The following is a 19,090-nucleotide window of genomic DNA, read 5'->3' on the forward strand; positions in this document are numbered from 1 at the left end:
AACACTTTACCTTCTGTAGTAGCCATTAGATAGTTGACTAAAGGTGTGTTTGCCTATATGAGGCCCAAACTGAAACAGCAGATTTGTAAACAGCAAATTTATAAAATCTTATATTAATACAGCAAGTCTAATACCACCTCTAGTGACCCCATTAAAATGGGGTTGTGACCCACTTTGGGGTCCCAACCCATAGGTTTAGAACTGCTACAGTAAAGCATCTTCAACTCCAGACATAGCAGCATTATGCTAGTGAATAAGAAGCTGAAAGTGGAAGTATCTTTAAATCAGGTTGCTTTTCCCAGCATGAAACTTGCTTCTTTCAAGCTTGAAGTGAAAGATGAAACAGACTTTTTTTAGTAGTAGTTGAAGGCTTTTATGTGTAACAAAAGGTTCTTAAAATCTTTTTTTTTTTTTTAAATACACAACAAACCCTGCTGTTGGTTTAATTGGACAGGCTGATTTGCTTTCATCCGGTCCACACATATATTTGGGATTTTCACTTCAGTTAACAAATATCCTTTCCAAATGAAGTATGAGTTGACGTGGTGTTGTGTATGCTTTTTGGAATCAACACCCATAGCCTTGCTGATCTGATGTGTCATGTCAGGAAGGCAACCTCCCTTCTTGGTGACAATGGAACCAAGATACTCAATTTCAACTTCTTGTCCATCGATTATGATGGATGGGGTAGAGGTCCATCAGCCACATAAATCAGTTTTGCCTTCTTCCAGTTGACTTGCAGACCAAGCTTACATGCTATTTCCTTACATATTTTCAGGACATGGATGAGATTAGTTCATGAGGATGTGAATATAACCATGTTATCTGCATATTCCAGGCCTGTTAAGCAGTATCACCCCCAATCTGCACCTAGTGACCGCTTCCATCATTTGGTCAATAATGATGTTGAGCAGATTGGAGCAGCTACTTACCCTTGACGAACGCTGCTGTTGTACTCAAACTAGTTGAATATTCTAGTACCCCAGAGAACACAGCTCTCACTTTTGGCGTTGCATTTCTACAAGAAGGTTGAGGAGCTTGCCAGGCACACCAGTAGCTTGCAGGCAAAGCTAAAGGGAGCAACAATCAACAGAGTCGAACGCAGCTTTCAAATCAATAAAGGCTATATACACCTCATCCTTCTTGCATTGAAACTCTTGGGCTTTTTGAATAATTTGTCTAATGGCAAGAATCTGCTCCATGGTTAATCCAGCTGGGCATAGACCTGACTTGCTGTAGATAGCATAGATTCCTTACGATGGTCTTAACACGCTCAGAAAGAACCAGCGTGAACAATTTGTTTGGAATGGAAAGCAAAATGAAGCTGCAATGATTGAAACACACCAGAGCATGGCCTTTCCTTTTCCAAAATGGAAGAATTAATCCCATGGCAGCATTCAGTGGATAGTTTCTCATGAATCCAGATTTTGTTGATAATGTGGGTCAGCCACTCCAAGACAGAACCTCCGTTGTGCTTCATCAGCTCAACAGCAATACGACAGACTGACAACATGATCATTCTTGAGCTTACAGGCTTCACTTTGAACCTACTTGACCATGACATCACATTACATAGAGGGTGGTCGCTGCATTCTTTGCATGAACTGCAAATCTGCTGCTCTGAAGAAGCACTTAGAACACTTTCAGGAGCTTCTTATTCTGAAGTATTATTTACTTATTCTGCCTCGGTGCTGAATATGTTACTGTGTCCATCTTTGATAGCAAGGATTTGTTCCATCTTTTAAGTTTGACTAGCTTTTAAGTTATGCAGTTCTTTATAGACTGTGCTGTAGTCATTTGTGGCCAATACAACTTCCGTCAATACAGCCTTATTTGCCCAAAATATCTCCCGGTCCTGCTTTAAAGCTGTTACAAGCAAGGCACTGAGGCATAGGCATTTTTGGTGGTTCTTGATTAAGCGAGCCAAGCCATGTTTTTTCTATGATGTCTATGGTCTGTTACTTGCCCATTGATATTTAAGGCTAGCGTGCCTTTTCCACAGCACTTTGTTGGCAGTATCCATAACATGAAACTGGAAACAGTCACATAACTTGTTGAAAGAAAAGGAGTACTTGTGGCACCTTAGAGACTAACAAATTTATTAGAGCATAAGCTTTCGTGAGCAAGCTTATGCTCTAATAAATTTGTTAGTCTCTAAGATGCCACAAGTACTCCTTTTCTTTTTGCGAATACAGACTAACACGGCTGCTACTCTGAAACCTATAACTTGTTGACTTGTTTGTGTTTAAAAACTTTAATCTGCAACAGTTAGTGTGTCAAATCATTTGCAGATTTCAGCCTGGTATTCCATTTTGACAGCAGCATCAGTCAGTTTCTGTAATTCTAACTCACTAATGGACGGCTTGGTTTGAGTAGCCTTCAACTTCAGTTTTGTCATGACCACAAGCAACCTGTGGTCCATATTGCCAACTTCAGTCCCCCTGAACACCAAACAGTGGTATATACAGCTTCTCCGCCAATTGGCTATCAGAATGTGAACTAGTGCTTTGCAGATTCATCTATCATTCAAATACAAAGTCCATACATTTATGTTCTTCTGTTGGAAGTTGATGTCAGAAACAAGGAGATCAGTGGGGCATGAATCTTCCTGTTACCATTCATGGTCATATTCACAAAGAAATGACCGATGCAGGCAGCCTACCTGACCCCTGCTGCTCCAAGGCCCCGGGCTGCAGCTCCTAAAGCCCCTGCATTAATCCAGCCCTGCATTTTCATCACATAGCACAGTGATAATCCTCTGGGGAAGATGTGGTTTTGTTTTGTTTTTTAAATGGTTTCCTTGGCATTCCCAAGCATAACAAACTTATCAGAGAAGACTCTGACTCTTAACTCTGTGAGGTTCCACAAGCACTTGTACAGCATGGCCCAGATTCACCTAGGTTCAACATCACCATGCAGGGCCAGATTAACAGAGAGGCTTTAGGGGCTGCAGCCTGGGGCTCTGGCACAGTAGGGCTCAGGCAGGTTGCTTGCACCCCAGGGCCCCATGCCGCTCTGAGGCCCCTGGTGGCGGGGAGGCAGGGAACCAGCCAATGGGAGCTGCGGGGGCAGTGCATGGAAACACGCTATCCCCCTCCCACAGGAACACACAGAGACGTACTAGCAGCCACTGCTTCTAGGAGTGGTATGGGGCTATGGCATGCAGGCAGACAGCCTGCCTGAACTCTGCTGCGCCACCAGAGGTAAGTGGTAAGCGCCTCCCGGCCAGAGTCTGCAGCTCACACCTCCTCCTGCACCCCAAGCCCCTGCCCCAGGTCAGAATCCCTTCCTTCACCAAACTCCCTCCAAGAAAGAAACTAATATAACAGCTGTTCTAAGGTAAGAAGTAGGCTATTTTGAATTAACTTAACTATATTCTACATGTTTTAAGACTGAAATGTAACCACAGAATGGCTTTAGTTAATTAAAAGGCAAGTTTAGTATAGCGTTAATAACCTCAATGCCATAATTGTAATCATTTTGTTTTAAATTAGCAAAAAGACTTGTATACAAGGGCCCCTCAAAATCTAATAGCCCCAGGCCCACAGGAGAGTTATTTGGCCCTGTCACCATGTTTAACTTTTAGGTGCCCAGAAAATCACTTGGCCTCACAAAGCCTGAGTTAGGCACCTAGGCTTCCTATACGATGAATGGGGAGAGATAGGTGACTTCCAATGAGATCACAAAAGCTGGCATGCTAGACTGCTCCTCACCTAAGTTAACCATTGGGAGATGTCAACAAGAGGGATATGTGCTGAATTGAGACCTTCTATTTCCACTTCACTATACTGGAGGTCAGTGCAAGTCTCTGATCATAGGCTGTTTATAAGCCTGAGGCACAAGAGGCTGTCTTGATTATAGGGAATCTTTATCGTAAACTATATAATGACCAATTCTGGGTAGCTCTACTTCATCTAGATAACTCTTTCATCACATTGTTTAGACACAAGTAGGGAAAGCCTCTACCACCCGGCTAGACAAGTCAAATTGCCACTGTTACAGCCCATAGTTATGACTGGCACACCACTTCCCACCAAAACTTGCCTATCAACCTGTTTAAACAGGTGTGCCTTATACTGGACCATGAAGGCTGTGAAATTCTGGATCTGAACAATCCTGCCAGCAGAGTTCTTGTAGGCCTTGCCACCAGTCCTAGAACTCTAACATAGGAGTATCCCAACTGATCATAACTACTGAGGTGAAACCTTGTTAGGATCTAATTACAATCAACTGTGACACTTCAGCAGTCTGCTCCTATGCTAGAACTCTAGGACTGTTGGCAAAGTCTACAAGGATTATGCTGGCTGGATTGTTCAAATCCAGAATTTGGCAGTAGCAGCCCTTCTCTTGGATTGCATCCATTTGAACGAGCTCACATATATGTACTTCTGGCATGTAGAACATAAACTAACAGTCTTCAATTTAGTCCTTGCTATCTGTGATAAAGGTCTGATTTTTTTTCTCAACAATTACCTCAATTATGCACACAAATCAGGTTAGATGCAACAAAACAAATTTGGATGCGTGACTGACTTTTCACATGCATTACCTAATTTGTTCGTTCAATCACAATAATTGTATGTAATGTATGTTGTGAAAAAATACCTTTGTTTTGAACAAAGTTTGTTTGATCCCCTTTCCTAAATGGTGTATGATATCAATATGCTGAATGTAGGGCAGTGGGTTAGTCAGGAGACTTAATTTCTTCTTTTAATATTCAGTTCTTGTGTGTTTGTAGGCGTCTCCAAGAAGAAGAACAGCAGTTTAGAACATCCTCTTTGCCAGCCATACCAAATCCATTTCCAGAGCTTTGCAGTCCTACAAGCTCTCCAGTACTGGCTCCTGGATCTTTACCTCAGAGTCAACCTGCTAGTAAGCATGTGAGTATTAAGTAGAAGTACTTTTCTATCACAGATTCTCATTTAAGCTGATAATTGATTACTTCAGTGTAAAGATAGAAGGAAAACCTCAAGCTGCCTAGAAATATATATACATCTTGTCCTTGAGCAGTGCAATACTGGCAAGAGAACACTATCTGCAAACAGACTTCAAAACTGTAAAAGGTTTGTAAGTACCAAGATATTAGAAGCTCTCTTGCTGTTAATGAAGGATGTTTGGAATGAATGAAGCAATAATGTTTAATATCCTCTCCTGAATTTCATTATGCTAGGCAATGTTTCATTTAATTAAGAAATCTGGATAATTTTCTTAGAGCAGTAATTGGGTATATTATACGGCATATACTAAGTGCCACAATAGTGCTTACCAGCCAGTTGCTGTTTTAAAAATTTAAGGAGTTTATAAATAGCTGCCTATTTGCTTTTAAAGATATGTGCGGTCTTTACTGGTTTTAATGTACATCATAAAGCTGCCCAAAAAGCAAAGTAATTTTCTCAGATCTAATGGCTGAGAGCAGGAGGAATGGGATTTAGGAGCAAAATTACCTGATGGAAAGCTGGCTTGAGTGGCTCTTCACACTGAGGCCTGGTTTACAGTACGCAGTTATTTCGGAATTAGCTGAGTTACCTCGAAATAAAACGGGTTCCGTCCACACAACCAAACCAGTTTTTCAATTTAAAGGGCTCTTTACTCCGATTTCTGTATTCCATCTCGGCAAGTGGAGTAGCGCTAAAATCGAGATCGCAGTTCCAGGTTACAGGTACTATGGACGCAATTCAACGATATTGGCCTCCGGGAGCTATCCCAGAATACTCCCTTGTGACCGCTCTGGACAAGACTCTGAACTCCCGATGCACTAGCCAGGTAGGCAGTAAAAGCCCTGGGAACTTTTGAATTTCCTGTTTGGTCACCACCATCACAGGCGACCATGCAGAGTCCACCATCACAGGCGACCACGCGGTCCCAGATTTGCAGACAAGCTCCAGCATGGTCCAAACAGGAGGTACTGGATCTCATTGCATGTTGGGGAGATGAATCTGTTATGGCCGAACTACGTTCCAAAAAAAGGAATGCAAATACGTACGCTAAAGTCTCCAGGGCCATGACAGAAAGAGGCTACTCCAGAGACACAGAACAGTGCCGTACAAAAATCGAGGAGCTCAGGCAAGCGTACCAAAAATCCAGGGAGGCGAGCAGGTGCTCTGGGTTACAGCCCCATACATGCCGCTTCTACCGTGAGCTGCATGCAATTATGGGGAGTGATGACACCACTACCCCACCGTTGTCCATGGACACCTGCAAGGGGGGAGTAGCACAGAGCGAGGAGGATGAGTTTTTGAAGGAGGAGGAGGACAGTGCACAGGCGGCAAGTGGGGAATCTGTTTTCCCCCCAGCCAGGAACTATTCTTAACGCTGGAGCCAATAGCCTCCCCCTACTCCCAAAGCATGCTCCCAGACCATGACACTGGAGAAGGCGCTTCTGGTGAGGTGAGAGCTTGATCGGAGCCATGCGGTGTGGGGTGGAGGGAAACCCAGCCGGGCTGAGCTGTTCACGTTTAGTTTAATGGGCTCATCCCTGCTCAGAGCCTCATTAGAGCCCCACGGTGGGGGGGGGGGAAAGAGTGTTGTGTGAAGCGATCATCCCAGAGAGCTCGCAGGCTGCCTGCAAGCTGAATTCTGTTGCCTGGCCGCATGTGATGGCTTACTCACACCAAAGTGGCAGGCACTTCAGTATAAGAGGCAAAATAAGACCTTGTACAGAAAGAACATGTGCTGTGTACTATGAATTTCCTGTTTCAGTGAGAAAGTGTCCCTTTGTTCTCTAAAATGTATCTTTTTAAAATACTACCCTCCCTTTTTCTCCTCTTGCAGCAGGTGCAAATGTTTCAATGCAGCCCCATTGCACTCCGTCCCAGAGGCTGGTCCAGATTAGAAGCCAGAAAAAATGAACTCTGGTTGACATGTTTGCTGAGCTCATGCATTCCTCCCGCACTGATAGGGCCCAGTTGAATGCATGGAGGCAAACAATTGCGGAGTCGCGTAAAGCGTTACATGAATACGAAGAGGAATTGTTTTTAAACAATTGTGAGTTTATTTCCTTTCATTCATATAATATAGGGGGCGGGTAACTTTAAAAGAAACCAACACAACTCTCACACCGTACCCTGGCCAGTCATGAAACTGACTTTCAAAGCTTCTCTGATGTGCAGTACACCCTGCTGCGCTCTTCTAATCGCCCTGTTGTTTGGCTGTGTGAAACTGGCCGACAGGCGAGTTGCCTCAACTTCCCACCCAACCATAAACGTCTCCCCCTTACTTTCACAGATATTGTGGAGCACCCAACAAGCAGTAATTACAATTGGAATACTGGTTGTGCTGAGATCTAACCGAGTCAGTAAACTGCGCCAACGCGCTTTCAAATGTCCAAACACACATTCTACCACCATTCTGCACTTGTTCAGCCTATAGTTGAACTGCTCCTTACTACCTTCCAGGGTGCCTGTGTATGGCTTCATGAGCCATGGTATTAAGGGGCAGGCTGGGTCCCCGAGGATAACTATAGGCTTTCAACATCCCCAGCAGTAATTTTCTGGTCTGGAAAGTAAGTTCCTTCCTGCAGCTGTTCAAACAGACCAGAGTTCCTGATGATGCGAGCATCTTGCACCTTTCCCGGCCATTCCACGTTTGATGTCGGTGAAACATCCCTTGTGATCCACCAGTGCTTGCACCACCATGGAAAAGTACCCCTTGTGGTTTATGTACTGGCCGCTCTGGTGTTCCGGGGCCAAGATAGGGATATGCATTCCGTCTATCACTCCACCGCAGTTAGGGAACCCCAGCACATTAAAGCCATCCACGATGGTCTGCACATTTCCCATAGTCACTACCCTTGATAGCAGCTGGTCAATGATTGCATTGGCTACTTGCAGCACAGCAGCCTCCACAGTAGATATCCCTATTCCAAACTGATTCCCGACTGACCAGTATCTGTCAGGCGTGGCAAGCTTCCACAGGAGTATGGCCATTCGCTTCTCAACTGTGAGGGCTGCTCTTATTTTGGTGTCTTTGCACTTCAGGGCAGGGGACAGCAAGTCACAAAGTTGCATGAAAGTGGCCCTACGCATACGAAAGTTTCTTAGCCACTGGGAATCATCCCATACCTGCAACACTATGCAGTCCCACCAGTCTGTGCTTGTTTCCCGGGCCCAGAATCGGCATTCCACAGCATGAACCTGGCCCAACAGCACCATGATCTCCCTATTGTCACATGCCGTGCTTTCTATGTCCATGTCCTCAGCAGTATCACATTGTCGTCGCTTCCTTGTCCGGTTTTGCAGGTACTGCACATGCTGCTGGATAATGCGCGAGGTATTTACAATGGTCAAAACTGCAGCGGAGATCTGATCGGGCTCCATGGCTATAGCGCCTGCACGGGTAATCCTGGAAAAAGGGTGCAAAACATAGGGGAGTAGAGCGGCAGCAGAAGCTATGCTGTTAGGTTCACGGTAGCTGAACAAAGGCTGAAAATGGTTGTCTTCTGTGGCTTTCACGGAGGTGGGAGCCCAGGACAGACAACATGGAGAAGCTCGGAAGTGTGGCAATAGTGGGAGAGCAGAGTTGGCAGCGGAAACTGTGCTGCTCGGTTCACGATGGCCAAGCAGAGTTGGCAGCGGAAGCGTTTGATGAGGGAGAGAGAGCAGATAGTAGAGATTACATAGAGAAATGAGAGGTGGATTCATAGTAGCAGGAGAGCAGCGATGCACTGTCTGCTGCAAGCAGTATGGCGTCTGCATGCCAAAAAAGCGTGAAACAATTGTCTGCCGTAGCTTTCTGACGACACACACCCAGAAACACCCAATGAGAGAGTTTTTGCCCCATCATGCACTGGGAGCTTAACCCAGAATTCCAATGGGCAGCGGGGACTGCGGGAACTATGGGATAGCTACCCACAGTGCACCGCTCTGACATTCGATGCTAGCCTTGGTACTGTGGATGCAATCCGCCGAATTCATGCTCTTTAGTGGGGACACAGAAGACCAAATGTATAAAATAGCTTCCGAAAATTTAAATAGAATAATTTCAAAATAATTTCCTACTGTAGATGTACCCGGAGAGTTTTACAGTGACACTTCGTCAAATTGGCGTGCTCACACAGGAAAAAGAAGGTGTTGTCATGTAAATGTTTCCCTCCTTTCCACCCCTCTCTACTTCCTAAAGAGTGCCGTTTCACCCACCCTGCTATTAGTCCTGGAGCTCTCTTAAAGTAGACACTACACTTGGGCCAAAAAGCTGTGGATAATTTTGTGAGATATACAAACTTGCACTAGACTGAAATTATTTAAAAAAAAAATAACTACTTTTGTTTTGTGACTGGAGACCCAAGTACAAATCTAATCTGGGCCAAAGGTGTGAAGATGTTGCATTACCTCATTTTTGGTTTTCTAGAGAAGTTCTTCAGTTGAGTAAATTGAAACCTAATATTTTTCTCAGCTTCTTTTTTAAATAAAATGGTTAGATTGAAATAAACATCCACAATTTACCTCCACACAGTAGGTGCTACATAACTTGCTACCTTTTTTGTAAATGCACCTTCTCCCTAAATTAATTAAAATTTCTTAACAGTGCATGATCTGAGGACCAGATAGTGTGCTGATCCACTTCCTGGACACTTCGGTGCTAATAAGCGATGGTCACATAAACACCACCCTATACCGGAAACCTACTGACCGCTATACCTACCTACATGCTTTCAGCTTCCATCCAGGACACACCACACGATCCATTGTCTACAGCCAAGCTCTACAATACAACCGCATTTGCTCCAATCCCTCAGACAGAGACTAACACCTACAAGATCTCTATCAAGCGTTTTTAAAACTACAGTACCCAACTGCTGAAGTGAAGGAACAGATTGACAGAGCCAGAAGAGTACCCAGAAGTCACCTACTACAGGACAGGCCCAACAAAGAAAAGAACAGAACGCCACTAGCTATCACCTTCAGCCCCCAACTAAAACCTCTCCAACGCATCATCAAGGATCTACAACCTATCCTGAAAAAAGACCCATCACTCTCACAGATCTTGGGAGACAGGCCAGTCCTTGCTTACAGACGGCCACACAACAGAACCACTAACCCAGGAACCTATCCTTGCAACAAAGCCTGTTGCCAACTGTGCCCACATATCTATTCAGGGGACACCATCATAGGGCCTAATCACATCAGCCACACTATCAGAGGCTCGTTCACCTGCACATCTACCAATGTGATATATGCCATTATGTGCCAGCAATGCCCCTCTGCCATGTACATTGGCCAAACTGGACAGTCTCTACGTAAAAGAATAAATGGACACAAATCAGACGTCAAGAATTATAACATTCAAAAACCAGTTGGAGAACACTTCAATCTTTTTGGTCACTCAATTAGAGACCTAAAAGTTGCAATTCTTCAACAAAAAAACTTCAAAAACAGACTCCAGTGAGAGATTGTTGAATTGGAATTAATTTGCAAACTGGATACAATTCATTTAGGGCTTGAATAAAGACTGGGAGTGAATAGGTCATTACACAAAGTAAAACTATTTCCCCATGGACCGAGCAGTGCCAGGAGGCTTTCCGGGCGCTGAAGGAGGCTCTGGTCAGTGGCCCAGTTCTGGCAAACCTAGACTTTGACAAGCCATTTATGGCGTTCACTGACACCTCAGACATGGGACTGGGGGGCGGTGTTAATGCAGGAGGATGAAAAGAGGAAGACGCACCCCATCGTGTACCTGAGCAAGAAGTTGCTATCCCGGGAGCAACACTACGCAGCCATCAAGAAGAAATGCCAGGCCATGGTGTGGGCCCTCAAGAAACTAGAGTCATATCTCGTCAGGCGACACTTCACCATGTACATTGACCACTCTCCCCTGACCTGGCTGCACCAGATGCAAGGAGCCAACGCCAAACTCCTGAGGTGGACTAAGGTGCCACAAGTACTCCTTTTCTTTTTACTGGTATAAAAGGTATTCACTGTTTCAGATTCTGATGCCTTTAAAGGGGCACTCACTTGAAATTAGTCTTTCCATCTGAAAATGTTGCATCTCTGTTTATCACGCATAACATCTTTTTACTGTAACTGGAACATGATGATATATATGTATGTTATGTGCTTGAAGTGTACTGTGAAGTGTACCATCAGTTTCTGGTGTGGTGGTTTTTTTTTTTTTTTTGTTTCGTTTTTTTTGTCCAGTTTCTGCTGCTTGTTTTAGGATGTGCTGTTCTGGGATTACTTCATGTACATTCTCTGCCCAGGCCCATAGTGGGGATTTGTTTTGGAGTTTTCAATAGGGCAAAATAAATCTAGTGTGGTTTATGGAACTGTCTTCTTTTATTCATTGTTTGTTAGTTATGAAATGTACCACATACTTCCGGGTTTTTTTGTTTTGTTTTCTCCTGAAAGCGACTTTATTGTTAAATATTTCCAGATATGTATATAAAACACATTTTTATAGGACCAAAGCTAGAGTTTATAACCTTCAGTGATGACCAGTAGGCTCTTCTTCCTCTGATGAGATTATTTCTCCTGTCTCTAGAATTCTGTCACTTGGGAATACTTTGGGCTTCACTTCAATAACACCATATGGCATTTTCATTGTATGGTATTTGACAGAGTAGTGAATAACCCAGGCAGGAATAAGTATCTGAGTTACAGTAAATACACCAGCTTTGGAAGGCAGTGAAAAATATCAGAAGTGAGAAAAAACTTGAGGCTATAACTATTTCAATTTCACTCTCTTGCAGTACGTATTATCTGTTGAGAAGGATCTTGATATAGTGAATAACTATATCTCTTTTCATCTGGAAAATATAAGGGTATACTATATAATGATGGGCTTGTTTGCCAAAATTTGTGTATATAGATAGATAAACTAGTTATAGGAAACTATCTAAAGTGCAGTGTCAAAATTAATCTGTCTGGGTGTAAAAGTGGAAGCTTAAACTAGCTGTAATTCAGCAATGGAGACATTTTACAGTCTCTTGCTGTGCAAAATGTCTTTAGACCACTCTTGCATTGATTTTGAAGGAAAGTATGCAGGTAGCCTGAATTAATAAAAGAAAATGTCATCTAATGGTAGAAGACCGAACAGTCTCTAGTGTGAACCTGTACAACAAATAAATGATGAAAACCTTCCCACATTACTTTCATAATGATAGGACTGAGACCAGATAAGGGCAATCTGAAATGCTGACTAGTGCTAGGGTGGTCAAACATTTGATGCTTCAAGGAGTCTAGGAATGAATAGTAATTAGACAACTGTGCTTTCATAGTGAGTTTGCAGTGGTGATGTAATGCTTGATTTCAGTGCTATATACAGAAGCAGACTGAGTGTTTGGAGAGAGTTTACAGTGAGGGGGTCCAGATGTCAACCTGTTCATACTAAATGGCGTAGTAAACATTTTAGTTAGAGACTCAACCAAGTACGGAATATTCTGGGGGAGTTGAAAACACACTAAACAGAAGCTGAGTAGGACTCTGAGCTGACTCAGGAAACGCTCCAGGAAAAAACAGTTACACATGGTTGTAACTTCACAAATTAGTTGTATGGTAAACAAAACATTTAACATGTCTGGCACTGAAAGGAATTATGACTCTTCAAGCAATACTTGCTAGAATAGCGGTTGAATCTCTAAGCGCCATCTCAAAATTATGGCACATAAAACAAAATGAAACTACTGAGCTGAGAGCCATGTTATTTTGGGGAACGTTGACAAGCTTGAGGAATCAACTAAACAATACTACCCCAAATATTGACTTTTTACCTCATATATTCCTTTTCCTATAAAAGCGTTGCCGTCCCCGATCTCTCACACCCCTTTTTAAATTGGTGTGATTAATACCAAAATGAAACTAAAGATGTCTGTGAATACTTAAGATCCACACTTCTTTTGAAGAGGGCATTAATAGGGAGGTTAAGAATAAGAAGAGACGGAGGTTTTTAAACATCATTTAACAGGATAAATATGTTTATGTAAGGAAAATTGTAACCAGAAGATGAAAAAAAAATGGCTAAAAACATCAGACAGCTAGATTACCACTAATTGAAGTCCATCTTTGTGTTGCTGGTCTAAACCAAAAACTTGTTGGTAACTTAGGCTATAATTTCTGGTTGTGTACAAATATTTTGGAAGAAGCATGCAATAATTACATGTAGGTCACTGCAGTGCCACAGGATATTAGTCTAAAGTATCTTGTGTGAGTCAATGAAGCTTTCAACTGTGAAAATAGGGCAAACTTCTCACATCCCTCTCTGTAAGCCAAGGCAAACTTCCAAATAACAGCTTGATGTACCAAAGTTATTTACTCTTTTCTAGCAAATTAAACTCCTTAAATGGTTATACATTAATACCACTCTTAGTCCAACTTTAGTTGTCCTTCAAAAGAACTCCTGTAAACTGATGTTTTAGTTGTCTTTAGTTTCATAACCTATCTTCACATAAAGGTTTCTGCTATCACTGTTTTGAAGTCAGGGACATGGGTTTCTGTAGGATCAGCAGTATAAAATTATGAACTTTTCATATGTGTACTTCACTAATTTTGCACCTATGCAGTGATAACTTTTTAAGCAAAAGCTGCATTTGAGCACACCAGCAGTAATGTTATGTAGGCAAAATACAATTGTTGGCAGCAGTTTTAGTCAGTTTGCCTTTGGCCCCAGTCTTGCAGTTGGCTCACATAGGCAGCTGCTTGTGCCCTTGCCGGACCACATTAACCTTTGAGGTCCCCACGGACAAGTTGCAGAGTATGGGCCTACTTTGGTAGTTCTTTTTTGGTCTTTGTTGCAACCTTGCAACTGTCCAAAAAAAAAAAAAAAAGTGCTTGATTTGAGACTTAAAAAAATAAATCAGTGCACATGCATTAGTTTTGTTTATCTTTGGGTTGCTCGTGCCTTTTATTTATTTTTTCAGGTAGTTGCAATGATTGTATGGAAAGATTTGGGGAGGTTAGACCTTCCCTGTGGGAGTGTATGGTCAAGGTAGGTTAACAAAATTTTTAAGTCTCACATTCAGCTTGTGTCCCTATTTACTTGGTGAGAGCAGAAATTGTAAAGAAATGATAGCTTCCCAGTGTTTAATTGATTTGGTGAGTTTGGTGTACCGCTGTTAGTTTATAGGAAGTCACTGTTGAGAACAGGCATATTGGGTCAGACAGATGGTCCATCTAGCCCAGTATCACGTTTCTGACAATGGCCAGTGTCAGGTGCTTCTGAGGGAATGAAAAGAACAAGGCATCCCTGTCATCCAGTTCAAGCTTCTGGAAGTCAGAGGTTTAGGGAGCTCTGGAGTTGCATCATTGACCGTCTTGGCTAATAGCCATTGATGGATATATCTTCCATGAATTTATCTATTCTGGGTTGTTGTTTGTTTTTGTTTTTTTGTTTTTTGTTTTTTTACACCCCGTTATACTTTTGGCCTTCACAAAATCCCCTGGCAATGAGTTCCACGGGTTGGCTGTGTGGTGTGTGAAGTACTTCCTCTTACTTGTTTTAAACCTGCTGCCTATTAATTTCATTGGGTGATACCAGGTCCTTATGTTTATGTGAAGGTGTAAATAACACTTTCTTATTCACTTTCTCCACACCAGTCATGATTTTATAGATCTCTATCATATCCCCCCATTAGTCATCTCTTTTTCCAAGATGAAAAATCCTGTCTTTTTAATCTCTCCCCTCATAATCACTTCCCAGTGGTATTAGCCACAGAACCTGACTAACATCAGCAGGAGTATATGCTGGCTCCTTGGAGCTCTAACTTTTGTGTCAGGGACCAGCTTCAAAATTGCGGAGGGGCAAAGATGGCTTAAAGCAGAGGTGGGCAAACTACGGGCCACATCTGGCCCGCGGAACTCTCCTGCCCATCCCCTGAGCTCCTGGCCCAGGAGGCTAGCCCTGGCCCCTCCCCCGCTGTTCCTCCTCCCCCACAGCCTCAGTGCGCCATGCTGCCTGTGTAGTGCATTAAACTGCTCCGCGTAGGAATGTGCTATTGGTAGCAGTTACGGAGAGCAATTTACTACATTACACCGGTGCAACGCTCTGGGCGGGTGGGCAAAGCTCTGGGCGGTGCGGCTGTAGCACTGCCAGCCACCGGTGCTCTGTGCTGTGCAGTAAGGGCGCAGGGAGCGGGGGGGGGGGGGGGTTGGATAGAGAGAAGGGGAGCTCGAGGTGGTGGTCAGGGGACAGGGGTGTGGATGGGGTCGGAGCAGTCAGCAGGCGGAGGTTGAATGGGGGCAGGGATCCTGGGGGGCAGTCAGGAAGGGGGGGTTGGATGGGGCAGTCGGGCAGAGATCTGGGGGGCAGTCGGGACAGGGAGCTGTGGGGGAGAAGGTTGGATGGGGCAGGAGCCTTGGGGAGTGCTGTCGGGGTGAGAAGCAAGGGGGGGCACATCCTCCCCTAACCGGCCCTCCATAAAATTTACGAAACCCGATTTGGCCCTTAGGCCAAAAAGTTTGCCCGCCCCTGGCTTAAAGCCACTTTTTGTGTCCCTCTACCAGCTATTGTAGCAAGAAGTTCATCTTTCCTGTACTGGCGCTTTCAGAAAGTCATTTGGAAAGCCAAGCACAAAGTTCTGGAAATATTCATTAAATATTTCCTGTGTTCAAATTTACACAAAAAAAATTTCCTTATGACACCATGCTGGCTTTGCTCGCAGGAGCACTTTGACTGTCCATTATGAAGCAGCATTTCTTCAGTGCTGGACGGATGGTGAGTGTGCACTAGAATGTTGCTTAATAATCAGTATCCGTGCTCCTGGGACATGGCTGCCTTGGCAAAGTGGGTTAGGAGCACTCATGACAGCAAGGTCAGCTGCACCTGAAAAACTGCAGATATGTGAAAGTTTTAGCAGGCATCATAATAGTTCTTAAACTCCTTTACAAATGCCTTGAAATAAGATAATGGTTGCCATTTACCTTTACAACTGCTGTGTGAAAATATTGAATGCTGCTGTGATATTAACTATAGTGCAAATATATATTAACCTACATACACATGCACTATAGAATTTTATATTTGTGCACCTTACCTATGTGTGTGTCCTTTTATATAACGTATATGTTAGAAATGGAAATAGAGCTGGAACATTATCATGGCTAAAAATAAAATTAGCAAATGTACGCTGTACATATGTTGGAGTTGGAAGACTTGAGAGAGGTAAAATCTGAGAAATATGAGATTGCATTCTTTGAGATGGCCGGAGGCAGTTTTTGAAGTAGATAAATGATGCTAATGGCTGATGATTACATGATACTATAATATGGAGGCAAAATGTTAGTGACAATAATAGATAATACTTCAAGTGAATCTAAACATAGGAATTTGAGTGGGAGTTTGAAAGGGGAGTTTGTATTGTGGTGCTTGTTTGGGGTTTGCTTTTGCTGTGGGTGGTGGTCTTTTGGTGTGGTTTGTGTTTCCCAGATTAACAGGATTTAGGTGGGAAGGCAATGACAGATACAGAGGCAGCTGTGGGAGTGACTACTGTAGTGGAAGACACATTGAGGATGACTGGATGTGGAAGCTGTGGTATGTACATGATCCTGGAGGGGGGAACCGGTAAGAGTTTTTTCTGCATGAAATGCCGTCTGATAGAGCTGATGGAGGAAAAGATCCGAGGTTTGGAGATGCAGGTGGAAAGTCTGGTTGAGTTTAGGAAGGGGTTTGAGCAGATGATGGAGCAAAGATATGAGGTATCTGAAGGGAAAAACTCAGACTCACGGATGGAAGCAGGGCTGGGGAATTTTGAGGGGAGACTGGGTGAGGAAAGTGGTCAGTGGAAACGTGACTAAAAACTAGTCAGAGGAAAAGACAGGCTAGTGAAGGAGAAATAGAGCTTAGGAATAGGTTTGCAGAGTTGGAAAATGAAGAAGGGGCTCAGCAGGTACTTGTTGAAGGTGGAAGGGTAAGGAAGAAAAGAAGAGAGGCTAGTCCTATAGGAAAAGCAGAAGAGTCAAGGGAGACTACACCAAATATGAGCCCCAGGAGGATACAGGATGGGTTGAAGAGGATTATAAGGGAAAATAGGAATGGAAAGAAATTGCAGCCAGAGGGAACAGGGGAGAGACTGGAGAATAGCACCGTCACCAGGAAAAGGCAGGTCTATGTGATCGGGGACTTTTTATTGAGAAGAATAGACAGGCCTGCAACTAGAGCTGATCCAGAGAATAGAAGGGTGTGCTGTCTTCCAGGTGCTAAGATACGGGATGTAGACCTGAGGTTGAAAAGGATCCCAAAGGGAGCGGGAAAGAATCCCCTAATTATCCTTCATGTGGGAACAAATGATATGGCTAGATTCTCGCTGGAAAGTATTAAGGGAGACGAAGGGAGACTAGGCTGGGGAAGACGCTTAAGGAAATTGAGGCTCAGGTGATCTTTAGCGGGATCCTTCCTGTTCCTAGAGAAGGGCAACAAAGGTGTGAGAAGATTGACTGTCAACAGATGGCTTAGGCAGTGGTGCTATAAGGAGGGCTTTGGGATGTATGGCCACTGGGAGGCATTCACGGACAGAGGGCAGTTCTCTCGGGATGGACTTCTTCTGAGTAGGGAAGGAAATAGACTTCTAAGATGGAGGCTGGCACAACTGATAAAGAGAGCTTTAAAGTAGGAATTAGGGGGAGATGGTTGGGAGATGTCCAGGAAATCTCCACGCCAGATTTTAGCATTGAGAGGGAAGAAGACGAAGTAAGAAAGGATACAGCCGTGGGTAGGAGAATGTATATAAGGAGCGAGGGCGGTGTGGATACTAGTCTAATAGGTTATACTGGCTGTAGAATGACTGTGCCTAATAGGGTACAAAATGTGAGCAAGGCCAGACAGCAAAAATTAAGATGTTTATACACCAATGCGAGGAGCCGAGGCAACTCCAAAATGGAGGAACTAGAGCTACTGGTGCAGGAAGTGAAACCAGATATTCTAGGGATAACAGAAACATGGTGGAATAGTAGTCATGACTGGACTACAGGTATTGAAGGGTATGTGCTGTTTAGGAAAGACAGAAACAAAGGTAAAGGTGGTGGAGTAGCATTGTATATCAATGATGAGGTAGAATGTAAAGAAATAAGAAGCGATGCAACGGATAAGACAGAGTCCGTCTGGGCAGAAACTACATTGGGGAAGATAACTAGTAAAGCCTCTCCTACGATAGTGCTTGGGGTGTGCTATAGACCTCTGGGATCTAATTTAGATACGGATAGAGCCCTTTTTAATGTCTTTAATAAAGTAAATACTAATGGAAACCGCGTGATCATGGGAGACTTTAACTTCCCAGATATAGACTGGAGGACCAGTGCTAGTAATAATAATAGGGCTCAGATTTTCCTAGATGCGATAGCTGATGGATTCCTTCATCAAGTAGTTGCTGAACCGACTAGGGGGATGCCATTTTAGATTTAATTTTGGTGAGTAGCGAGGACTTCATAGAAGAAATGGTTGTAGGGGACAATCTTGGTTCAAGTGATCATGAGCTAATTCAGTTCAAACTAAAGGGAAGGATTAACAAAAATAAATCTGCAACAAGGTTTTGGATTTCAAAAGGGCTGACTTTCAAAAAATTAAGGAAATTAGTTAGGGAAGTAGATTGGACTGAAGGACTTATGGATCTAAAGCTAGAGGAGGCCTGGGATTACTTTAAATCAAAGCTGCAGAAGCTATCGGAAGCCTGTATCCCAAGAAAGGGGGAAAAATTCATAGGCAGGAGTTGTAGACCAAGCTGGATGAGCAAGCATCTTAGAGAGGTGATTAAAAAGAAGCAGAAAGCATACAGGGAGTGGAAGATGGGAGGGATCAGCAAGGAAAGCTACCTAATTGAGGTCAGAACATGTAGGGATAAAGTGAGACAGGCTAAAAGTCGAGTCGAGTTGGACCTTGCAAAGGGAATTAAAACCAATAGTAAAAGGTTCTATAGCCATATAAATAAGAATAAAACTAAGAAGAAATGGGGCCGCTAAACACTGAGGATGGAGTGGAGGTTAAAGATAATCTAGGCATGGCCCAATATCTAAACACATACTTTGCCTCAGTCTTTAATAAGGCTAAAGAGGATCTTAGGGATAATGGAAGCATGACAAATGGGAATGAGGACATGGAGGTAGATATTACCATATCTGAGGTAGAAGCGAAACTGAAACAGCTTAATGGGACTAAATCGGGGGGCCCAGAT

At 43.4% G+C, this 19,090-nt stretch overlaps 1 protein-coding gene across 5 annotated transcripts in view; it reads left to right on the forward strand.

Moving 5' to 3' along the window:
* The window catches only part of GRB10 (growth factor receptor bound protein 10), a 213,564-nt gene that overhangs the window by 126,425 nt on the left and 68,049 nt on the right, over window positions 1-19,090 (forward strand). For all 5 annotated transcript variants that reach the window (XR_006279162.1, XM_038390917.2, XM_038390919.2 and 2 more), the window contains one exon: window positions 4,739-4,880. Coding sequence is in view for 4 of the 5 variants with exons in the window: in XM_038390917.2 (XP_038246845.1) it covers window positions 4,739-4,880 (142 nt within the window). In the remaining variant the exon portion in view is untranslated. The remainder of the gene's footprint in view (window positions 1-4,738; window positions 4,881-19,090) is intronic.

Source organism: Dermochelys coriacea, chromosome 2 (assembly GCF_009764565.3).
Source record: "Dermochelys coriacea isolate rDerCor1 chromosome 2, rDerCor1.pri.v4, whole genome shotgun sequence".
Taxonomy (NCBI): domain Eukaryota; kingdom Metazoa; phylum Chordata; order Testudines; family Dermochelyidae; genus Dermochelys; species Dermochelys coriacea.